Here is a 23,062-nt window from a genome sequence, read left to right as displayed (position 1 = left end):
ATGCTAACTATGCTATTTAGCATGCTAACAATGTTAACATGCTAACCATGTTACTTAGCTAATCATTTTTAGCAGTTTTGTTAAAATGCTAACAATGTTAGCAATGTTAACTATGCTAACCATATTACTTAGGTAACTTAGCTAATAACTTTTAGCAGTTTTGCTAAAAAATGCTAACAATGCTAACATGCTAATCATGTTAACTAGCTACAGTTGGTAGGAGTCATAGTTGATGACAAGTAACAGTTACAATGGCTGAACAGTTAAAAAGTTCAGTAGTTTAAAGGGTTAAATTGTTTAACAGTGAAATATTGTAGTGAGGACTTTTATTTTGAAACCGTTTTTGGGAGAGGAAGCAGTTGAACAGGATGTGTAGTCTTAATAGAGCCAGTTTGTATGCTTACAGCTTGAGACTGGCAGTTGATCCAGGTGGCCTGACCACCTGGCATAGGATTCTAATTGCTTAACTGCTCTATTGTGATGTCATCAGCCCATGTTAAGTCTATGGGGAAATTTTGAACAGTTTTTAATTAATAGTTTAAAAAGTATAAAAGTTACAAAGCTGAAAAATACATAGCACCCATGTCCTAAGTAAGACCTACGCAACGCAGTTTGAATAAAGTTTCTACGTTAAACGGTTGAAGCTGCATTAAACGCGTTAGAAGAAGAATCAGAAGAATAAGAAGCCTAGGAAGAACAGTACAGTGCATTTTCATGCACTGTAATAAGAACTAGAAATGCAATTCCAAGGAATTACCAGTGCATGAAAATGCTAAAGTTGTGAAGTTGTGAATATCATGTATAGTTAAAACAGATAATACAGAGATGGTTACTATGGTGATGCTAGGATAGACATGGTGGTTGCATAGCTTAATAAAAGTTGATAGTTTAAAAGTAGACTGTTTAAAAGCTGAATGTAGATAGTTTAAAAGTTGTTGATAGACAGTAGATAGTTTAAAAGTTGTTGATAGACAGCTAGTTTAATAGATAGTTTAATGATAGTTTAAAAGTAGACTGTTTAAAAGTTTAAGGTAAATAGTTTAAAAGTTGTTGACAGACTGGAAGTTTAATGAATGTTTATATTCAAATAGTTTAATGGCTGTGTATAGGTAGATATTTGACGATAACTGAAAGTTAGAATGGCTCTAATGTTTGCTAGCAGTTATGCTAAGATTTTTAAATATGCTAACCATGCTACTTAGCTAACGTTTTCTAGCAGTTTTGCAAAACATGCTAACTATGCTAACCATGCTACTTAGCTAACTTGACTAACATTTTCTAGCAGTTTTGCTAAACATGCTAACTATGTTAGCAATGCTAACATGCTAACTATGTTAACCATGTGACTTAGCTAACCTAGCTTATCATTTTTAGTAGTTATGCCAACTATGCTAACTAGCATGTTAACTATGCTAACCATGTGACTTAGCTAACCTAGCTAATCATTTTTAGCAGTTTTACTAAAAATGTTAACAATGTTAGCAATGTTAACTATGCTAACTAGCTACAGTGGGTAGGAGTCATAGTTGATGACAAGTGTTGACATAGTTGATGACAAGTTAAAAGTTGTTGATAGACAGCTAGTTTAATAGATAGTTTAATACTAGTTTAAAAGTAGACTGTTTAAAAGTTGAATGTAAAAAGTTCAGTAGTTTAATGGGTTACATTGTTTAACAGTGGCTTATTGTAGTGAGGACTTTTATTTTGAAACAGTTTTGGGCAGAGGAAACAGTTAAATAGGATGTGTAGTCTTAATTGACCCAGATTGTATGCTTAAAGCCTGAGGCTGCAGGTGGCCTGAACACCTGCCATAGGATTCTAATTGCTTAATGGCCGTATTATGATGTCATAATCGGCAATGTTAAGTCTATGGGGATTTTTAAAAAGTTTTTCTTTAATAGTTTGAAAAGTTGAAAAGACATAGCAGCTTGGTCCGTTTGAACACCTACTTTACAAAGTTTGAACGAAGTTTCTAAGTTAAACTGTTCAAGACATTGCCAAAGTGCGGCCCTTTTTAACTCAACAAGATGCAGAAAAACTAATTCACGCCTTTATCACTAGCAGGTTAGACTACTGCAATGCACTTTTCACTGGTCTTCCCAAAAAACATCTAAAGAAATTGGCACTCATACAGAACTCTGCGGCTAGACTTTTAACTAAGACTAAGAAGAGAGAACACATCACCCCTGTGTTGGCTGAACTGCACTGGCTCCCTATTTCCTATAGAATTGATTTTAAGGTTATGTTAATTACTTACAAAGCTCTGAATGGCATAGCACCTTCATATATCTCTGAGCTTTTAATATCTTATCAACCACAAAGGAAACTTAGATCATCCAATTCTAATCTTTTAATCGTACCCAAAGTGCTCCACAAACAAAGTGGAGAAGCTGCGTTTATCTATTATGCCCCCAAACTATGGAACACCCTGCCTCTGTACATCAAGCAGGCGAGTTCAGTAAATATTTTTTAAAAAGATCTGAAAACATACCTGTACAGGAAAGCTTTTAGTTAACTCATCTTATCCTGTAGACTACATTTTCAGATTATTCTACATCTGCTACTATTGGAGGGCGCAGCCAGCCAGAAGCAGATGGGCTCCCCCTATTAAGTCAGGTTCTGCTCAAGGTTTCTTCCTGGAATATGGGAGTTTTTCCTTGCCACAGTTGCCATATGGCGTGCTTGTGGGGGGTAAGAGGGTTAAGGCTGCCAGTCTTATGACGTCATTTTCTATATTTTTGATATGTTGCTGAGTATAACATAAACAGCAAAGAAAAGTGATTGATAATGACTGACTGACTTATTGTGTTACATGCTTCAAATGTAAAGCACTTTGAGCTGCATTCTGTGTATGAAAGGTGCTATACAAATAAAGCTTTATTATTATTATTATTATTAAGAGAAATTGCGTACGGAAAAAGTGGTAAGCGGAATAATAAGTTGTTGTTGATGTTGCCTTGTAAGAACAGTACAGTGCATTTTCATGCACTGTAATAAGTTGCCTAGGAAGAACAGTAAAATGCACTGTAATAGTAAGAAGAAGAAGCCTAAGAAGAACAGTACAGTGCATTTTCATGCACTGTAATAAAATGCCTTGGAAGAACAGTACAGTGCATTTTCATGCACTGTAAAAAGCCTTGGAAGAACAGTACAGTGCATTTTCATGCACTCTAATAAGAAGCCTAGGAAGAACAGTACAGTGCATTTTCATGCACTGTAAAAAGCCTTGGAAGAACAGTACAGTGCATTTTCATGCACTGTAATAATAATAAAATGCCTAGGAAGAACAGTACAGTGCATTTTCATGCACTGTAACTGACACTGAAAGAGAGTCAAGCTTGCGTCACTGATTATGGTTGGCTGGTTGGCAATGGGTTTGTGACTTATACTGTTAGTGAGCCTTTAAAGAGGTATGGTGTTATGCTCACTTTTTGTCCAGGCTGAAGTGCAATGATTATGACAGTAGAGATATTTAGTAACAATATACAAAATAAAAATACTTGACACTCAATTTAATTCTAATCTTTGAGGGCCTGGTTCTACCTCAATATCTGATTCCTTCTCCAATTCCGGCTCCATGGGTCTATCACTCTAGTAGGGCTCTAGAGCAATGTTACTACTTTGAAGGAGATCCAGGTAGAAGCTGGAGTGTGTTGTGAGTAGTCACTCACATAAGGGGGCACTAGATATCTTCTAAAATAGCCTGTATATTCCCCAGCCCAAATACATATGTTATCAACGTTGCATACTTTCTATGTTAATATCAGAGAACAAAATAAAATACCCTGTTCTGTATCTTTAACCAGTACGTTATTAAGCTAAATTTGTTCCATTTAATCATCCATGAATCTTCCTTTTTATTGACAGGGTGAACACTGCAACTTCAGCCATGACATTGAACTACCCAAAAGGAAAGAGCTCTGCAAGTTTTACATCACTGGTTTCTGCGCCAGGGCAGAGAACTGCCCATATATGCATGATATCCTTTCTCTTGTGATTTTTTTATCTCATGATCATTATGATGATGGTTATTATTATTATGATTATTATTATCCAGATGTTAAGTCTAAAGCCACAAGTTTTTTCCGGGTCCAACCACTCTTCGTCCAAAAAGTTTACTAGCACAGCCAACCTGTTTTCACAATCTTCACCACCACCACTTTTTAAGTGAGGGTTTAAAAAGTCGCTTAACTCTAATAGTTATTAGTGTAGCTGTGCAGTCAGATGATATAATCAAGGCCAGACCTCCATGAAACATGAGGTTGAGGCAGAGGTGAGAAGTAGAATGTCCATTTTTATTGTAGATTACTCTGAACAGCAGGAACTGTCTCTCTATAGACCTCTCCAGAATAAGTCCCGCCTCCGAAACATCCATATCCACCAACACCCGGTCGTCATATGTCTATGGGAAATAACAAGGCGTTTCGAAATATCATACCTGTCAAACTCTGTAGGTAACAAAGTAGAAAAAGCTGGTGGGCCGATTTGCCTACACACTTCTGCCATCTAGTTTCCACTGGATTTTTTGATTGTCGATGCCGTTAAAGTAGTAAACGATTATTAATGCTAACCGAGAGCTAGTTCCGATGTACGTGGGCGGAGGAGGGCGTTAGATCTTGCCTACAACCAGTCACAACCTAACGTGATGGTCATTTTCAAGTGTGATTAATGTGTGATTTCAGTGGTCTATAAATGTAAATTGTTTGCAAGGTTCAGCCTCTTTTCAACACGACTTAACTTTTGGTTTGACTGTGCGAGTTTGTTGGCTGTTATTGAGATATTTGAAAAAGACAAAGACACTAAAGACATGACGAGATTTTTTTTTTCATGAAAAACAGATAATGATAAGCAGACTAGGAATCAGAGGCAGAGTTGTATTGAGTCGATAGCTTTATTTTGCATGACCTTGATCAGAACAGTAACATTTTCAGAATGTATTAACAACCTATTAAACATGATGATTTCACGCAGGGTTAGTGCCACCTCCGTAGACAGGCTCTGGTGCCACGAACTCCATTTCGGTGAAGACAAACTATGAAACATTGCCGTTGCTATGCAACCTTGACTGGGGGAGTCGCGGCATCTGAAGCGTTAGCTTAGTGCTTCTTACTGATATATTTCTACTTTAACGGCACCGACAATCAAAAAATCCAGTGGAAACTAGATGGCAGAAGTGTGGATACAAGGATACAAGGAAGTTTATTGTCACATGCATATAGTTACTGGAAGTCAGCCTATTTGTGCAAAGTGGGGGGGTAAAAAGTGCAGTAGAAGAGGGGTTTAGTAGATTAAGTGGCAAGGGCTGCATAAGAAAGGTGGGGGAGGATTGGAATTGGGGGAGGGGGGGGCACCAACAAGGAGCACCCAAGAGCAACAGGGGCAAGGAAAAACTCCCTTACCAAGGAAGAAACCTTGGGCAGATCGTGTGTGTAGGCCAATCGGCCCACCATTTTTTTCTACTTTGCCACCTACAGATGTTTGACAGGTATGATATTTCGAAACGCCATGTTATTTCCCATAGACATTCGACGCCCGGAAGTTGGGTGGACACGGCTGTTTCGAAGGCGGGACTTATTCCGGAGAGGTCTATGGCAAAAATGAGCAGTTCTGGGCTTAGTTGGACCCGGAAACAGAATTGTCGGCACATTATTGCATCACGACTTTAACAACCGTATTGTTACAGTGACACTTATTGTGATTAAAAAGTCAGTGTTTGTAAGGTCCTTAACTTATTAGCACGTGACTTTCCTTGCAAGCTGTTTCATACCACCGGAAATTGTGTGAATGGAGATGAATGTATGTTTTCTCACAAGCCCTTGACAGAAGATACTCAAGAGTTGTTGGACAAGGTGATTTTCTATAATCATGTTAAGAAAACATCAGATCATCACATTACCTATTCATTATTCATAGGTTCTCTCTTTTGATTTTCTGAAGATGCTAGCAGAAGATGCTGAGGCTGGTGCTGAGGATGAAAAAGAGGTAGAGGAGCTGAAGAAGCAGGGTATTAACCCTTTACCAAAACCCCCACCAGGGGTGGGCCTTCTCCCAACACCACCAAGACCAGTCTCTGCTGATTGTGCTGGCCCTGTGGACTTTGGGTTGACTGGACCGTCTTCGACCAATATGCCTCATAATGCCCCACAAGGAACTCTTTTGGCTTCTGGAACTGGCCCCTGCCCTGGACCTCCACCTCCTTGTCCAGACAGTAACCCATTTCAAGGGCCTCCAAATTCTAGCACACCACCTCAGCCACCCTTGGGCCAACCACAACCTTGTCAAGGAGCTACAGGGAAGAAGATTCCATCTTTATTTGAGATTGTTGTGCAGCCCACAGGACAGCTGGCTCAGAAACTTGGTGTCAGGTCTGCCTTCATTGTCTCTTGTTTCTAGCAGTGATGCCACATTTTTTAAATAACTAAACACCATTTTTAAAAAGCCATTCCTGTTGATAACCTGATAAAGGTTTCTACCTTAATGTTGTGTAAATTAGTTGGAATTGAAATAGGGGGGTGTGTGATGTCTATTGTCTACGATAATAACGTAATTCTAGTTTTAAGGATGTGCAAGCTTGTCATGCTAAGAATAGACAGAGTTAGATGGTCATCACTGGTCGGTTTGCATGTTACTGTAGCACAGTTGTTTGTTTAAGCCGACTGCAGCACTAGCTGTATTGACAGTGTTGATGCTTTCATCACTAATTCACCAATTAAGATTCACATCAGCCGAGGTGAACAATTGTCCTCCGTAGTCTGTTATCTTCAGTCCCTGCCACATATTGTGGTTGTTGTGGTTACATAAATATGTCTCCATTTTGTCTGTACCCCGTTTTTGATGCGTTCACAGCTTTTCTTATTTTATTATGGTGGGCGTGTCCATGTTCCGTTGACAAAAGCTGTTCACACATGTGTATTGTGTGTAATTATCCTTAACATTAGAAAACCCAATGGATTTCTGGGTGTTTCCCCCTAACTAAAAAGTACAACTATATGGACAACTATAACGTATGAGTGAGAGCGAGGACCGAACAACACCCGTTAGCTCTGGCTTGAGAATAAGTTGGTTAACAAAGTAAGAGACCTTTCAGATTTTGAAAATTTTCCTGTGAGCTACAGTAAAAACCGTTAAATTAAGTTGCCTTAGTAACAGACTATATCAGCAGTAACAGACTATATCAGCAGTAGTGGTTGAGAATATACTCATTGTCGACTGATGGTTCTCTAGGAATTCATGTCAGGTTAGAGTTGAAAGACCAGCTGAGGGAGGAGTGGTGGTTAGTAAACTCTTTGGACATTTCTTGTGTGATAAAAATTCACTTTTATCCAGATCTGTTGGGTTATTTTGGAAAGTAATGCATAGCAGTGCTACCTGGCTGTGAGGGTGATGTGCCGTGACAAATAAATGACAACTGCAAACACGCCATCCTTTCTTCCTCACATTAAATCCTTATTCTAATTTCCTGAAACAAAATGAAATTCCAAGATCAACAGCAGAGGTGTGAGCCTGGCCTACTCGTAAATGTGTCTCCTTATGTTTACTCTCCTGCATGCGGGCTTTAGCGGGCGGGAGCGGGACATCATGTTACAGATGTGGGCAGGAGCGGGACTAAAAATGACACATTAATGCGTGAGCGGGCGGGAGCGGGACAGAATATTGCGGGAGCGGGCGGGCACGGGACTGAAAAATCAGTCCCGCGCAGACCTCTAGCCCTCCAGGTTCTTGGACAGCATAATAATTTGTACATTTTTATGGATGATAGATTATAATAAAGTTATACTGTTAGTGAGCTCTAAAGGGGTAAGGTTAAGATAACATTGTGTCTAAGCTGAAGTGCTACGATTATGACAGTAGAGAAAATATACAAAATAACAATAATTGACACTCAGAAACATTTTATTCCAATCTTTGAGGGATTGGTTCTTCCTTAGTGTCTGATCCCCCCTCCGATTCTGGCCCAAACATGTACAGCACAATGTGTATGGGCTCCATGGATCCATCTCCAGTAAACGCTCTGGAGCACAACATTCCACTTTGAGTAGGAGATTCTGGTAGAAACTGGAGCCTGTGTGAGTAGTCACTGGCTGCAAGGCAATTAATTATTTGTGTCGATGCTAGAAAACCATTAGGAGGCGCTTGATATCTGCATAAATGGACCGTTTTATTCCCAAACCTAATTACAAGATAGTAAATGGTACAATAACATCTGAGCATTTTTTGACAGAATAAAGTTGCATACCTTCTATGTTACCATGATTGTTGACATCTCACACCCCTAGATTAAAGACATCTGCTAAATAAATGACCATAATCATGTTGTGATTTTTCGTTATTGTTTCAGGGGTCAAGGCCCTAGCGCAGGTGTCCCCTCTGGCCCTTCGGGTGTAACCCAGGTAGGTCCACTACCTCGATTCTCAGCTCCTCCACCAACTGGACATATAGGGCCAAATCCAAGTGGAATGATCCCACCTGGCCCTGTGGACATGTCCTCAGGAGGTAATCCCAACCAAGGAGTGCCATCTGTGATATCCAGTTTTGGACCTGGGGAGGGATCACCTCATCAGGGGATGACTCATCAAATGCCTGCACCTACTGGAGGCAATTTCTATGATGGTTTCTTTCATCAACAACTGGGAATGGAAAGTGGAGACAATGGTACTTTTTTATTATCCATACATGTTGTTAACTTGTTAGTGTTGTTAGAAGTGTTGTGGCCTTGATCTATCTTAAAGTTTCCCTTAGTCACTTTGGTGCATTTTTCAGATCAGAATCATCTAGTTACTTGTGCCCAACAGCAATTTATCAATGCTTCGAATGAACAAGTGCTTCCATACATCCATGCAATTGCTTATGTACAGTACAATCAATTACTTATGCCATTATAAGTGCTGAACCAGTTCTCATAATCTGTAAAGAATAATTTTGCCAGTTCTATTACACTTTTTTGGAAAGACCTGCTGTACTGTGATTCCAGTTCATCCATTGTCATTGTTACGCTAGAGACACCGCTTATGTCAAGCCACCTTTATGTCAATAGACCACCTATTTTTGTAGCGCATTTTTGTATGCACAGAGTGCAACCCAAAGCGCTCCACATACAAGACATTGACACACAAGACAAAAGATGTCGGATGGAGTGGAATTTGAAGGTGTGGACCCTCTCGACACTAGTCCCTTCTATGAGGGGTGGCGGTGGGTCCATCTGCCGCTTCCTCCTAAAGTCCAGGATCAGCTCTTTGGTCTTTGATGTGTTGAGCTCTCATGACCACCACGCTAAAGATAAATTTTCCTTTAACATTAACCCTTAGAACCCGATTGACGCAAAGTGCGTCAAAAAACACACCCTTCTCTGTTAAATTGCTCCGGATCTGTTCATCGCAGCGAGATGAAACCTTTATTGCATGACAGAGCAGAAGTGGGACTTTCCAAAGAGACTACACACTTGTCTGTACGATCAAGTATTAACATTTTAAAAAATCATGAAATTAAATCAAATTGCATCATATTTACAGTCTATACTTCTCTGCGTTCACCTGCGCACCCATTACTCTCGTTTGAATTACTCGCGAACCCGTGATCGCATAGATATGGCAAGCATATCAGATGAAAGAGGAGACACAGGGCTATCCATTGTGGCTTATATAAACAGACTAAGTGACTTCTAGCTTATATAAACAGACGAAGTGACTGCATAATAATAACGTCATGTACACAAACCAACGCTGCACACCCATTACTCTCGTTTGAATTACTTGCGGACCCGTGATCGGATAGATATGCCACGCATGTCAGATGAAAGAGGAGACTCATAGCTATCATTTGACATCCTTCTGGGTTATAAAACAAACAAAGTGACAGCAAAATAATAACTTCATATTGCTGGACTTACCCCACGTTTTTGTCTGTTTTTGTGGCAAAGCATGTTTATAATCCGGTTTTGAGATCCTAGCAAATTCCTGCATGGCATCCAATTCAAGGCTCACATTGCATCCCAATTTGTTCAACAAAGAAACACCTTTTTTGCCTTTCCTTTGTTCATGACAATGCAGTAAAAAGTTGAGAATCATTATGAGTATGATTATAGTTTTCCCTCAAAATGACTATCCGCCAAATTGACCGTATCAGTTTTCTTCCCCTTTCTGGTAGTCTAAACCAAGTCCAAAGCTCTGTGGTCTGCCTGTGAGTCAACCTCTGCCCCTGCCCTCACTGACTCTAGGGGTATTCTGTGTATTTGTTATTTTGTAGCTTAGTTACATCACTTAGAGCATCTTTAATGATGTGCTAACGTTAATGATGATTTGAGAAGTGCACCAAAGGAACTGTAAAGACTGTAATACTTGTATACCTTTTGTTGGGAAAGAACATTTTTTGTGTGATTATGAGTAAACTGTGGTGAATATAATCTATTGTACTGACAGGTAAAGAATACCCTGGCTTTAGAAAAATTGAAGAATGTGCTGGAGAAGGAATACTTGATCAAGCCTCTAGGACTCAGAGTACCACTGGCAGTGGTGACTCTTCCTCCAATGGATCTGCAGACAGCCAGATATCCAGCCTGACAGTACCTGACTTCCTTCCACCGGCTCAACGTGTGTTGTTTATGAGGATCCATCAGAAGCAACAGGAGGATGAGGAAAAGGCCAGGAGGTTGGCGGAAGTTGGAGCTCAGAAAGACATAGAAGGTCTGCCAGAATACAGTCTTATCTCATATTAGAATTACAGTACAGACAACAATATGTCAAACCATGCCTGTCAGTAAAAATAATGCTTGGATACCTTGGTTATAGCAGACTGCCAAGACAAACGACCTATAGTCTGCCAGTGTTGTCCAAAGTCGTTAATCTCACAAAATGTCTCATTTGGCGGGCTTTTAAAATATTTCCACACAGACAAGGCAGTCAGGCAAACATTCTCATCTACTGATGTAATTTAAATAGTGTTAGAATTCTAATGCAGCCTAATATTAAAAACAACATAAAGAAACAAATTCAACTTACAGTAAAAGCTTAAGATTGATGGTTTTTGATGGTGCAAATATTTTCTGTTTTTATGTTGCATGTAAAGTTTCCCAGAAACCAGATTCAAGTTTTCAGAATTTTAGTCTAGTAACACCATTTAGATTTGATTATGGGGCATGTTTCAAGGTGGCCTGGTTGCCAGCCAAAAATGATCCCACCCATAAAATTTGAGGTCAAATGTGTGTCCCTATTGTAGTGGGCTCTTCCAATTAGCCAATGATTGTTGGGCATTATATGGGTGAAATGGAGAGTAGGTTGAGAGTTGTTTGTGAGGCTATACATCTTTGGCTTTTTTTTTTTTCATGGTAGACTTGACTCGGGATATCTGCCGCTTACTTGGCCTCGTCCATACAGATAGATACACTAACAAAACCGCACCAAAAACATAGCCTAATATCTCCAAGGTAGGCTAATAAAACCTGGAGTGTTGTCACATTCATGGATTTGGTTACTGCCTCAGGATTTTGTCACATGATAGAAAAAAGTTATAATGTCATAGTCAGTTATAATCAATAATGTCAGTAGACAGCCCAGTGAAGATGAACACACAGAGGGCTGAATTCAAAGACCCCCCAAAAATCTCAGTGAAGAAATTATGCGTCAGGCTAGTCCAGGGGTGGGCTGACTGCGGGCCGGATGCGGCCCGCCAAGCACTTTCATCCGGCCCACAGAGCATTTAATTTGGTTATCAGGCTGCTCGCTATTTTTTTCCTGCGATAAAGACTATGTTGGTAACTCAGAACTCATCTCCAGTGGAACCTCAATCTCTCCCTCCAACGTCAACAGCTGCAAAGTTCCATAGTCTTCGGGTCTTTTACCAAATGATGGAGTGGAAAGGTGGAAGTGAACGTATGGACCCAAAAGACTGGGAGTGGCATGTTTTGGATGAGAGATTTATGCCAATAATGACCGGTCAGCCTGCGTCACCACCAGAAATATTAGATGCAGTCCGCTGTAGTTGCAAGAAAGACTGCAGCACAAAGAGATGCACATGCAAAAAACATGGACTCCCTTGCACTGACATTTGCGGAGACTGTCGTGGTACTAGCTGTACAAACTCACAGTTGCCTGATTTATCAGATGAATATGACCCAGAGGGGGAGAACTAAGCAAAGAACAAACCAGGTACTGATATATAGTGGGGCTGTTAAGCTCAACGATCTTGCTTTTTATGAAAGAAGCATGAAACTTTCAGGGTTTGTTCTTGATGACCTAAGCTTTAATTTTAGATCTGGAGGCATTCTCAGTTTGACCTCTGAGGTCAGATAGAGGTCATTGACCTCTGTAATACTGTATGTTGTGACACTACAGGTGAATGGGGTTAAAAATGTAAATAATAGATATCACCTTGAAACTTTCTCAGTTGATTACTCATGTTGAGCTAAGAAAAAAATGTATTGAAAGTTTTTTATATTTTAATGTTTAAATATGCAAATTAGGCCGTATCTCATTAAACATGTGCTAATTTGTCTACATTTTAAAAAACAAAATCAGATTGTCTGATAAAGCCAGGCTCAAATTTTTTTCATTGTGTTGTCATATGAGATGGGAAAAGAATTACTGAGGGGTTTATGGACATCTATTTCTATTATCATGTAATTCACCTCTACCACTGTGATGTGACATTTTTAGGCCCGAAAATAGAAATGGGTGTATCTTAGGATCAAAATGTGATAGAAATGTAAACTAAATATGTTTTTCATGTTTCTGGGCATGAGGAACTCATCTATAGCATTGGTAGCACTCTAAGAGGTCAACATCGTTAAGTGCAGTGGCGAAAGATCCAATTAAGTTGCCACATTAAGTGGCAAAAGATCCAATGATTGGGCAAATCCAAGTACAAAATGTATCAGTTCACCAAACAATTCCATATAAATATGGACATGACAAAATGTAGCCCTACTTGAACTTGAGCTCCTATCAGAAACTCACAACTTGAACTCCTATCACAAATCCCCAATGTAACATTGAACAGGTAACATATCAGCATTCTAAAATAGTACAGTGAAAGTTGTTGTAGAGGCCTTAGCTTTTGGGGGTAAGAAAAAGGCATACAAAATAGCTTCAGTCACTGCAGTCACCAGCACATGTGCAGAGTGCTGTGCAAATTAATGCTGCCTTTTTGGGGTAAGAAAAAGGCATACAAAATAGCTTCAGTCACTGCAGTCACCAGCACATGTGCAGAGTGCTGTGCAAATTAATGCTGCCTTTTTGCATTTACAGTGCCCGGTACAACTCTTTTTACAACCACAGTGCACAAGCTCATAGCATGCCTGTGATGCCTCAAGGAGTGTTGTCCAACTCAATCCATCCCCAGTCTGAAGGACTGGAAGGGCTAGAAACCAAGGCAAGGTTCCATATGTTAGCCTGCATTGCTCTTTTGATGTGTTGCTTCAAAGCAGCTTGTGTAGGGGGGATGTATTCCAGGGATCTTGACCTCTGGATAAAAAGTTGTTTCCTTGCCTCATTGACCTCTAAGCATGCACTTGTTCGGTCATAGATCAGCACCACAAAACATTCTAGTTGAGACAAGGAAAGATCACTTAACTCTTGTGGCATATGCAACAATTCATGGAAAGCCTCTGCAACTTCTGGATATACACGGCATGTATCCCAGGCAGTCTTTTTACCACGGCCACAGAATGCAGATGTTGTATCACAGCCAGTGAAAGCATGAAATGCAAGCAGTGCAGAACCAGTGGAAGGACCCAGTGCAGTAACACATTGTGAATGCCTATATAACAGAAATGGCTTCCAGTTCCAAAGGCAATTCACATTTCCTCTGAGGTTAGCAAATGATTTTTAAATGGACTTCAAGAAAAGATTCAATGGTGCAATTGAAGAACTGAGTCTGCTGTTTATCGCTCTGTACTGTTGGACAGTCAAAGGAGAAAGTGAGAGAGAGAGCAGCACACAACCTTTTAGGTTCCCAAGTGCCGGAACTTCTGAAACCACACCCAGGCCACACCCATTGCCCCACCCTTTACCCCAGAACTGTGGGAAAATAAGATCCCGTTCACACGAAGGGAAAACGCAGATATTTCAACGTGGTTTGGCCTCTCATTTACATGAAAACCACAAAAACGATTTGGAAACTCCAGTTTCGCAGTTGCAGTATGTAAATAGGGAAACCGGTGTTTTTGCATTGTGACATGTTGGTCTCTCATTTGTTTCGAATCTCTGATTGGCCACCTGTTTGCTCGAAGTGTTCATGTCACCCTTCCCCTGCTGTTTTTATCATTGTTGTCAACAGAATTATTTTCACAAACGAAGGAAGGGGAAATCGTTTCCCCCCCGAATACCCTGCTATATATATGCAGGATATCAGAATGTTTTGCCAGTGATCTTCACTGCACTTAATGATGTTGACCTCTTAGAGTGCTATCAATGCTATAGATGAGTTCCTCATGCCCAGAAACATGGAAAAACATATTTAGTTTACATTTCTATCGCATTTAGATCCTATCGCAAGATACACCCATTTCTAATTTCGGGCCAATAAATTTCATATCACAGTGGTACAGGTGAATTACAGGATAATAGAAGTAGATGTCCATAAACCCCTCAGTAATTCTTTTACCATCTCATATGACAACAAAATGGAAAAAAATATTTTGAGCCTGGCTTTATCAGACAATCTGATTTTGTTTTTTAAAATGTATGCAAATTAGCGCATTTTTAATGAGAAGGCCTAATTTGCATATTTAAACATTAAAATATAAATAAACTTTTTTCTTAGCTTAACATGAGTAATCAACTGAGAAAGTCTCATGGCGATATCTATTATTTAATTCAAGTCAAGTCAGATTTATTTTTAAAGCGCATTTAACATGCACATAGTGCAACCCAAAGCGCTCCACAAACAAGACACATAACAACAAGACAAACGATGCCGGATGGAGTGGCGTAGTACCCATGACATCAAGACATGACAAATACATTTAAAAAATAACAAATACAAAAAATGCCGGACGGAGCGGCGTAGTCGCCAGCGTACCCGTGACACCAATACATACAAGACAGACAACAAAACAAATAAACAAATAAAAAAAAAGAAAATATATTTAAAAAGGGGGAAAAGTGATGTTAAAATTAGTCCAATTTCCAAACCAGCTGAAAATGTCCAAGGGCAATGATGATCCGTGAAAACTGCGCACAGAGCTGTGTCTTCACAACCGATGCAATGCCATGCAAGTTCTTTAGCAACTGACCAACCCGGTGAATTCACTGGCAGTCTAGAGATAACGTTAACGTTAGAAGCTAGGCCTTGTAGACCGCAGTCTGGAGATGACTGGAGCACAGTCCAAAGTACTGGGCGATCGTGTAGATCCGCAATTCGGTGGACTTAACAGCGACCGTTTGTTGCTCCGTGAGATTGCAGCTCTTCACCGTTAACGTTAGTCTGCAGTTGGCAAGGCAGCTCGCAGGTCAGCAACAGCTCGGCGGCCACGGCAGATCTTTCGCAGAGTAGCTAGCCTAGGTCCAGCTGTCCTGAGAGATCCCCTCGACCAGACAGTGAAGTGCACTGTTCACGGATGGATGGAAGGATGTCAGAGTCTGCAGTTGGCATGGCGGCTCGCAGGTCAGCAACAGCTCGGCGGGCACGGCAGATCTTTCGCAGAGTAGCCTAGGACCGTCCAGCTGTCCCGAGAGATCCCCTCGACCAGACAGTGAAGTGCTGCACCGCTCACGGATAGATGGAAGGATGTCCGATGCCAAGCTAGGGCAAAAGCTAGCCATAGCAAGCTCCCAATGGACAAATGTCAACGACATCAGCTGACTTAGAAGCAGTAAAAAGGACTAAAAATAACACGAAAACTATCAAAAATAGCGTAAATAAATAGGGAAAACATTTAACTAGACAAACCAATACAAAAAATAAACATGACATTACATAAAAACAAACAAAAACATGATGCCAGACGGAGCGGCGTGTCTCGCCAGCGTCCCCGTAACCTAGCAACGCTTAAGAGCTTAACAGCCCCACTAATAGGGGGGCTAGAGCCACAGAGAAGGGGTTGAGGATCCAGGCTGGATTTAAAAAAAAAAAAAAAAAAACATTACATTTTTTTTATTATTTATTTATTTTTTTTAAAAACACTCCCCGTTGCTACTTTGTCGTGGTGGGGAGGTGTAGATTCAAGACTATGGACCCTTTCAAGAGAGTTCCATTATCAGCATCATAGTTGGCCCCACAAGACTTCCTTTTTAACATTCCATATGTTATCTTAATGCAGAGGAAGTAGATTGGGGCCCAAATAGAATGTTCAAAAGGGTCTATACCGGCGGGGGTTATCAGGTTAGAGTTTTCAGGTTGGAGGCCAGTCTTAAAGCAGCAGGATGATTGAATGAAGATTGGGCCGATATAAATCATACATATGAATGGTGTTTCTGCCTATGCATATTAGGACATATTCAATAAGTGTAAAGCTCAAGCTCATGTGCATATTCAAATTCATTTCAAAAGAAACTTGTAATACAAAAAAGTTACTTTTGGGTGTATTTTGGGCATATTCGATTAGTGTATAGCTCATTTGCATATGTCTTGAACACACACATTGGTTGCGGATACAAAGGAAGTGTCCATATTTGGATTGCACAACGTCATGCAGGAAAAACAGTGCTTTCCAACGGTAAAGTGGTTCAGGGAGCATGAGGAATCGTTTTCACAATTAAGTTGGTTAACACAGAGTGACGTTAAACCCATTGAAAGTCTTTGAAATGTGCTAGAGTATACATTAAGCAATGACTTGACTTTTCCTGTTGCCCTTGTTGACGAAAAATGAATGCCATCCTGGATGGAAGTACATGTTGTGAAGTGGCATGCAAGATGGGACCTGTAATTAAAGCCGAAGGTGGTCCAACAAAAAAATTATCTTTTTCTGACCGGGCCATGTAGTAGTAGGTGTACTTCTGGGATGGGCAACATTTTTCCCCAGAGGACCATACTGACTTTAACTGTGTTACTTCATTGTGTTTTCTCTCTTTTGCAGTTATAGATTTGTGGCATAATATACGTTTCATCTATTTAACTGTAAACTATTACTTAAAATATCTGTGAATGTTGTATTCTTTGAAAATCAAATGAAAAGCAATTTATAGTGACCAATGAAGAAGTTTTTGAAAAATTGTGACATCTAATTGGGGGCCAGTTTCATCAAGTAGGAAATATCCGTAAAGTTACAATCCAGTCACATGGGGTTGTATGTAAAACAAATATAGGCAGAGATTCAATCTGATTTCAAATGGTTTTGACACTTATCCAATCTGTACCACTTGTGAGCAAAAAAAGGGTTGTTTTTGTCGCTGTGTTTAATGCATAACCATAGTTGCTGTCCATTGAGTCTATTCTTTTTATTTACTTAATTATTTGGTGCTTTCAGGTGACTCTGCAAATTGGTACTCCAGTGAAGATGAGGATGGAGGCAGCAGTGTTTCTTCAATAATCAAAACACTGCGACAACAGACCCAGAGCTGCAGCAAACCTGAGTGTCCTCCCTTTGACCCACGGCTGTCCAAAGCAGCTCGTCCAGCTGACCCACGGCTAGCTCGTGACCCACGCCTGTCCCGAAGCACAGAGTCAGCGCAAGCCTCTGATCCAAATCCAAGTGCCTTGCTATCTTCCTCCTCTTCTGCTCCTGTTGACCCGCGCCTGGCACGCAGCACTGTGCTATGTCACAAATCTGACACAGTTCTTGTATACAAGCCACCTGGCCCTGTAACACCACAAGCTGAGGAGGAGGAGGGGGAGAGGATTCTGCGGGACAAACCTGTCCCCATTCCTCTAGACCCTCTCATGGGCATGACCCTGCGTGACCCACGTTCTCAGTTGCAGCAGTTTAGCCACATCAAAAAAGACCTAAGCTTTCACATCCCTAATTTCGCCAAGGCTGTGTTGTGGAACCCTGAGGACCTCATTCCTGTGCCCATCCCCAAGCAGGACTTTCTTCCGCTCCCTCCTGGCATCCCTCCTGTGGTTACCCTGGATCCCCGAATCTCACGTGCTCAGCAGCAGCTTCACACAGCTCCACCTGCTCTTCCTGCTCCTCCTGCTCCCATAGAAGACAACCAGTCTTCTTCCTCCCTTCCAGACTTTGAGTTGTTGTCTCGCATTCTCAAGACTGTTAATTCTTCTTCTGGTCCTTCTCAGAATAGTCCTGCTGCTGTTGTCTCCACGGCTCAAACAGGAACTGCATCTGCTCACCCCATACAACCTGAAAAACCAATGGACCCACGTATGGCCCGCAAGGTCCAAGCAGATCCCAGGCTACAGCACCAGAAATCTGCCTTGAAATCTCCTTCAGAATCGACTGGATCTCAAACCTCTCACTCTTCTAGCCCTAGCCCACCCACTCCCTCAGCCCCCCCTATTGCACCATATGATCCACGGCTTCTGTCTGCAGGTGGGGTGGGCAGGGGTGGTGCAGGAGTTACTGGCACCAGCAGCAATGTGCTTAGCAGTATCAGTTTATATGACCCCAGAACTGCAGATAGTTTAGAGAGTTCAGGGCAGGTGGCAAATTCTGCAATCTCAACTGAATCCAAACCTATTGCTCCTGATATGGTAGTCAAGGCCAAACCCAAAGAGCCTCTCTTTGTGCGCAAGTCTGCCCTGGATCATCCTGAAAATGAAAGGGGTGCTAATGAGCCAACCACTGACCGTTACAACAGTTATAACCGTCCACGACCCAAGCCCTCACCCTCCCCCAATTCAGGAGGGTCCACGTCTGTGAGTACAGCTACTGGGCTTGAGCAGCAGCTGTCTGGTGTCCATAACTTACCTGTGTCCACGTCTCTCTTCCAAATGGTTAAGCAGGTCAACAAACCTGGCTCAGGCAGCCCCTTTGGTGGCAACAGTCCAGCACAACTAGACACTTCAGAGCAGGATGCTGCTTCTCTCAAAGATGTATTCAAAGGTTTCGACCCTACAGCGTCCCCTTTTTGCCAATGACACCTGATAGTGCTGTCATTTGAGTTTAAAACAGCAGCCTGGTCTGCATTCTCAGCTTGCTGACATTGCTAGGGAAACAGGGCCACAACCCTCCTTGTCAAACTGTTAAAATATATTTTTTTTTTTGGATGCTGAAAAGTGGCAAAGTTAGCATTTCTAAAATAACCAAATCAGGTTCAAATCGATTTATTTTACTAGAGCCATGCTCTAAACAGTCAGCACCAGCAGAGAACCAGGGTAACCTAGGCTATATCTTCGTTGCATAAGAGACGTTTGAGTGTCTCATCTTTTTTGAATGTTTCCCCGAGCCTTCTTGATCTGTAAATGACCCAGCCCCTTACATCAAGACTTTTCCGATGCTTACTTTCTTGTAGCAGTTTTGTTTGCATTCAGCTATTGATTTGGGTCTCATTGTCAATTTACATTTGAGCAGCAAGATAAACAATAACAAAGTTGTACACTGCCACATCATCCAACTATGACAATAAATAGGAATACAATAGTTATGCTGGTCTAAATAATCTGTAAACTCGACTGCCCTGGTGTCCTCTCTTTGTTGCTTTGAGCAACCTCTCAGCTTTAAAATGTTTTAACCTATCTGTACCTGCACTGTATTAACTCTACGCCTAGTTGTTGTAATTTGTGGTTTTGTCAGTGTGTTTTTGTTGTGGTCCAGTGCCCAGAAGGGGTCTATCCTGTAAGTTTTGACTCCTGTTTGCCATTCTGAAAATCTGTTATTGAGCTGCTGTGTTTGTCATTCACATGTGAAATATGATCATTTTAATTTATATTTTTTATACTTACACATTTCTTTCTTTTGAGATATCACCAACAAAGCAATTTTATCAAAATTGTACATATGTTTCCCCAACTGTATTTTGTAAGGGCATTGATAGAATGCACTGGTTGTGCATCATCAAGAGAGCAAGAAAAAATAGACATATTTTCATTTATTTTAAAAAGGAAACTACCCTACTCATTCTCTTCTTGAATAGCTGGTGACTGTTCAAGAACATCAGAGTTTATTGGTTTTCTGTATTCTGATGTTTGAAGAAGAACTTTTGTATATTAAATAGTGTCCATATTTGAGAAGAGGCTACCTTTTTGTAATGCTTCACTGTAGATAAAGTGTTAAAGGCAATAAAATATGCACAGTAATGTACATTAATAAAGGCTTAAAGGGTAAGTTGATCTCAGCTCTTGTTTTAAAATGTGGGAATCTTAAATTTTGGGAATCTTACACATACAGTTTGGCCATTTTGTTAGTGCCCTTCCAGAAAAACTTTGAAACTGACTATTTATCAATCACTGCCAACAGTTTTCTGTAGTTCCCAATGAGACTTCTGAATCTGTCAACAGGTAGTTTGGCCCACTCCTCCTGAGCAAACTGCTCCAGAGGTCTGAGTTTGTAGGGTAACTTCTGCAGACTGCATGTTTCATCTTTTTGATGTTTGATAGGATTCAGATCAGGTATCTAAGGCCACTTAAGAATATTCCACGTTTTTTTCCCTAGCCATTCTTGGCTTCTTCTAGCTGTATGTTTTGGGTCACCATGTTGGAAAAGTTTATTGGTGTTTTAAGCCCCCAACGTTGTCTTCAAGGCAGCGCTGCCTGGAAGGTGCTAGGGTTAGGCATGGGCTAAGTTTAGGGTGCCTTTAAATTGTCTGTGGCAGCGCTGCCTGGAAGACAACGTTGGGGGCTTAAAACACCATTGAGTTGGAAAACCCATGACCTGCACCTGAAAGAGAACTTTCTGTATGTTGCAGAATGTTTCCCTACAGGAGGCTTTGGTAGTCTTGAGATCAATAATAATAAATAACACAAAGTAAAAATAATAACAATAATTAAAAATAATAAACAATTAAATTACTTAAATAGCCTTAAAAGCCTAATTAAAAGCTTGAGACTAAATATGTTTTTAGTCTGATTTTAAAGGCGTTCTAAGCAATGCTTGGTAATGTCACTTCTGTTGATGTTCAAACAAAACAGAAAGCTAGCTCGCTACTTCCTCCCCCTCCCTCCCGTGCAATTGAAACTCTCCTAAACGCGCATCTCGTCGGTGATTTGCTGGAAGGGTTTGTTATGTTTTTATGGGCAAGGTTTGCCCAAGTTTTGTGGCTGTTTTTGGAGCCTGTGTTGTCCACAGAGAGAGATTGTGTTTTTTTTACAGTGTATTCAGGACACAGGCAGCTAGCGGATGGTGAGGTGATGTTTGACAAAAAATGATTTGGCCTAAAAACATATGACATCGCTCCTTAGAGCAGTCCTTAGTTCAGGAGGCAGGGAATTCCAAAGAGTGGGGGCATAGTGACTAGAGGCTGAATGTGAATTAATTCAGGCAACTAGCGGATGGTGAGGTGCAGCTAGCGGATGGTGAGGTGATGTTTGACAAAAAATGATTTGGCCTAAAAACATATGACATCGCTCCTTAGAGCAGTCCTTAGTTCAGGAGGCAGGGAATTCCAAAGAGTGGGGGCATAGTGACTAGAGGCTGAATGTGAATTAATTCTGGGTATTGCAAGGAGCCCTTTACATGAGGATATTAGGGATCTATGTCAGAAATGTAGAAGGAAGCTAACACCCATCAATGATTTTAAAAAATAATCAGAAGTATTTAAAATCAATGTATTGCTTTGGGTGCCAATGGAGTGATTTTAATACTAGAGTGATGTGATGATATCTTTGTGTTCTGGTTAGTACTCTGGCTGCGGCATTTTGGATAAGCTGGAATTTGTTTACGTAGGTCTGAGTCTGTTTTGTTAGTCCAGCAAAAAGTGTGTTACAATAGTCTAATCGATTAGATATAAAAGCATGAACCAGCTTTTCAGAGTCTGCTTGAGTTAAAAAGCATCTAACCTTAGATATTTTTCTAAGATGATAAAATACAGTCTTGGAAATATTAGATATGTGCTTCTGAAAGTTAAGATCAGCATATAAGATCACGCCTACATTTCTGACATTCTCACACGGTTTTATAGACAGAGGAGTTAGCAATGAATGAAACTGATGTCTCAAGACTTTAAGACCTACTAAAAGAATTCTGTATGGAGTAGCGAGCCAGGTCTCTGTTTTGTTTGAACATCAACAGAAGTGACGTTACCTCGCCTTCGCTGATACAACCTTTAATATCAGAAATTGCATTGGTTGAGGCCATTCACTGGACTAGGATTATTGGAAGAAACAGAGATTGTGTGTCATCTGCATATGAAAAGAAATATTGTACTTCTGAATGATAGGCCCAAGTAGCCTGGAAAATCCAGACCCTGGTAAACTAGAAAGATTAAGGGTCTGGCCACGAACAATGTAATGGCCCAACTCGAGGGGCGGCAACAAGCATGCATTTAAAAATCTCACTGCACGCAATTGGATAACACTAGACATGTTTACTCTGAATGATTTCGGACTTCGACGCAATCGGATAACACTACGAACAATGTTTACTGTCCTCCAACGTTGCAGCACTGTCTTCATCAGTTTAGCTGGTTTCCCGGGATTCAAGGGGGAAAAGTAACGTGTGTCATTGCACATTGCCAGTGTCTCACAGAGACATTTCCATTGTGCTCTTGCGAGAACTCTGGATTTCCAAGGCCCAAGTGGGAGCATGTACAGATTGAAAAGCAGAAGACCAAGACCATAGCGACAGAAAGTGATCTTCCAGTAAGATAGGAGGAAAGCCAATTAAGAACTGCCTCTTAATACCCAGGGGGCAAACCACCTGTTTTTTAGGAAATCAGACCTGGGCTGCTGTAAAAAGTTGTCATATAAAAATGAAATATATGATGTCTGAGGATCACAACCTGGGTGGACAACCCGGTCAACAAGATGCTGGAAACTTGTAGGATGTGTTCAAAGTATGCGTGTCCCCCCGCAAAAAAATGCGCTTTTGAAGCTCTTTGCAGTTCCCTATCAAGCAGCTAGCAGCCGCGATCAAATGCCATCATCCATAACTGCTTTCATATCTCTGCTATATATCATTTTAGTTTTGAAATCAACAGCCCTACCAACACAACGGGAATACAGCTTTCAAACGATATCTTGATTGTACAAGCAGTATGAAATAAATTTGTGATCATGTAACGTTACATTGAAAGACTTT

General features: G+C 40.7%; 1 protein-coding gene across 1 annotated transcript in view; it reads left to right on the top strand.

Moving 5' to 3' along the window:
• The window catches only part of zc3h4 (zinc finger CCCH-type containing 4), an 86,106-nt gene extending 65,954 nt beyond the window's left edge, over positions 1-20,152 (top strand). Inside the window, exons 9-14 of the mRNA XM_042063076.1 lie at positions 3,868-3,979; positions 5,740-5,849; positions 5,938-6,365; positions 8,339-8,652; positions 10,416-10,679; positions 17,399-20,152. Of these exons, the coding sequence (XP_041919010.1) occupies positions 3,868-3,979; positions 5,740-5,849; positions 5,938-6,365; positions 8,339-8,652; positions 10,416-10,679; positions 17,399-18,966 (2,796 nt within the window). The 3' untranslated portion in view covers positions 18,967-20,152. The remainder of the gene's footprint in view (positions 1-3,867; positions 3,980-5,739; positions 5,850-5,937; positions 6,366-8,338; positions 8,653-10,415; positions 10,680-17,398) is intronic.
• Positions 20,153-23,062: the final 2,910 nt, after the last annotated feature.

This window comes from Alosa sapidissima, chromosome 15 (assembly GCF_018492685.1).
Source record: "Alosa sapidissima isolate fAloSap1 chromosome 15, fAloSap1.pri, whole genome shotgun sequence".
Lineage (NCBI taxonomy): Eukaryota > Metazoa > Chordata > Actinopteri > Clupeiformes > Clupeidae > Alosa > Alosa sapidissima.
Note: the sequence above shows the minus strand (reverse complement) of the source record. Positions and strands in the feature narration are given on the sequence as shown.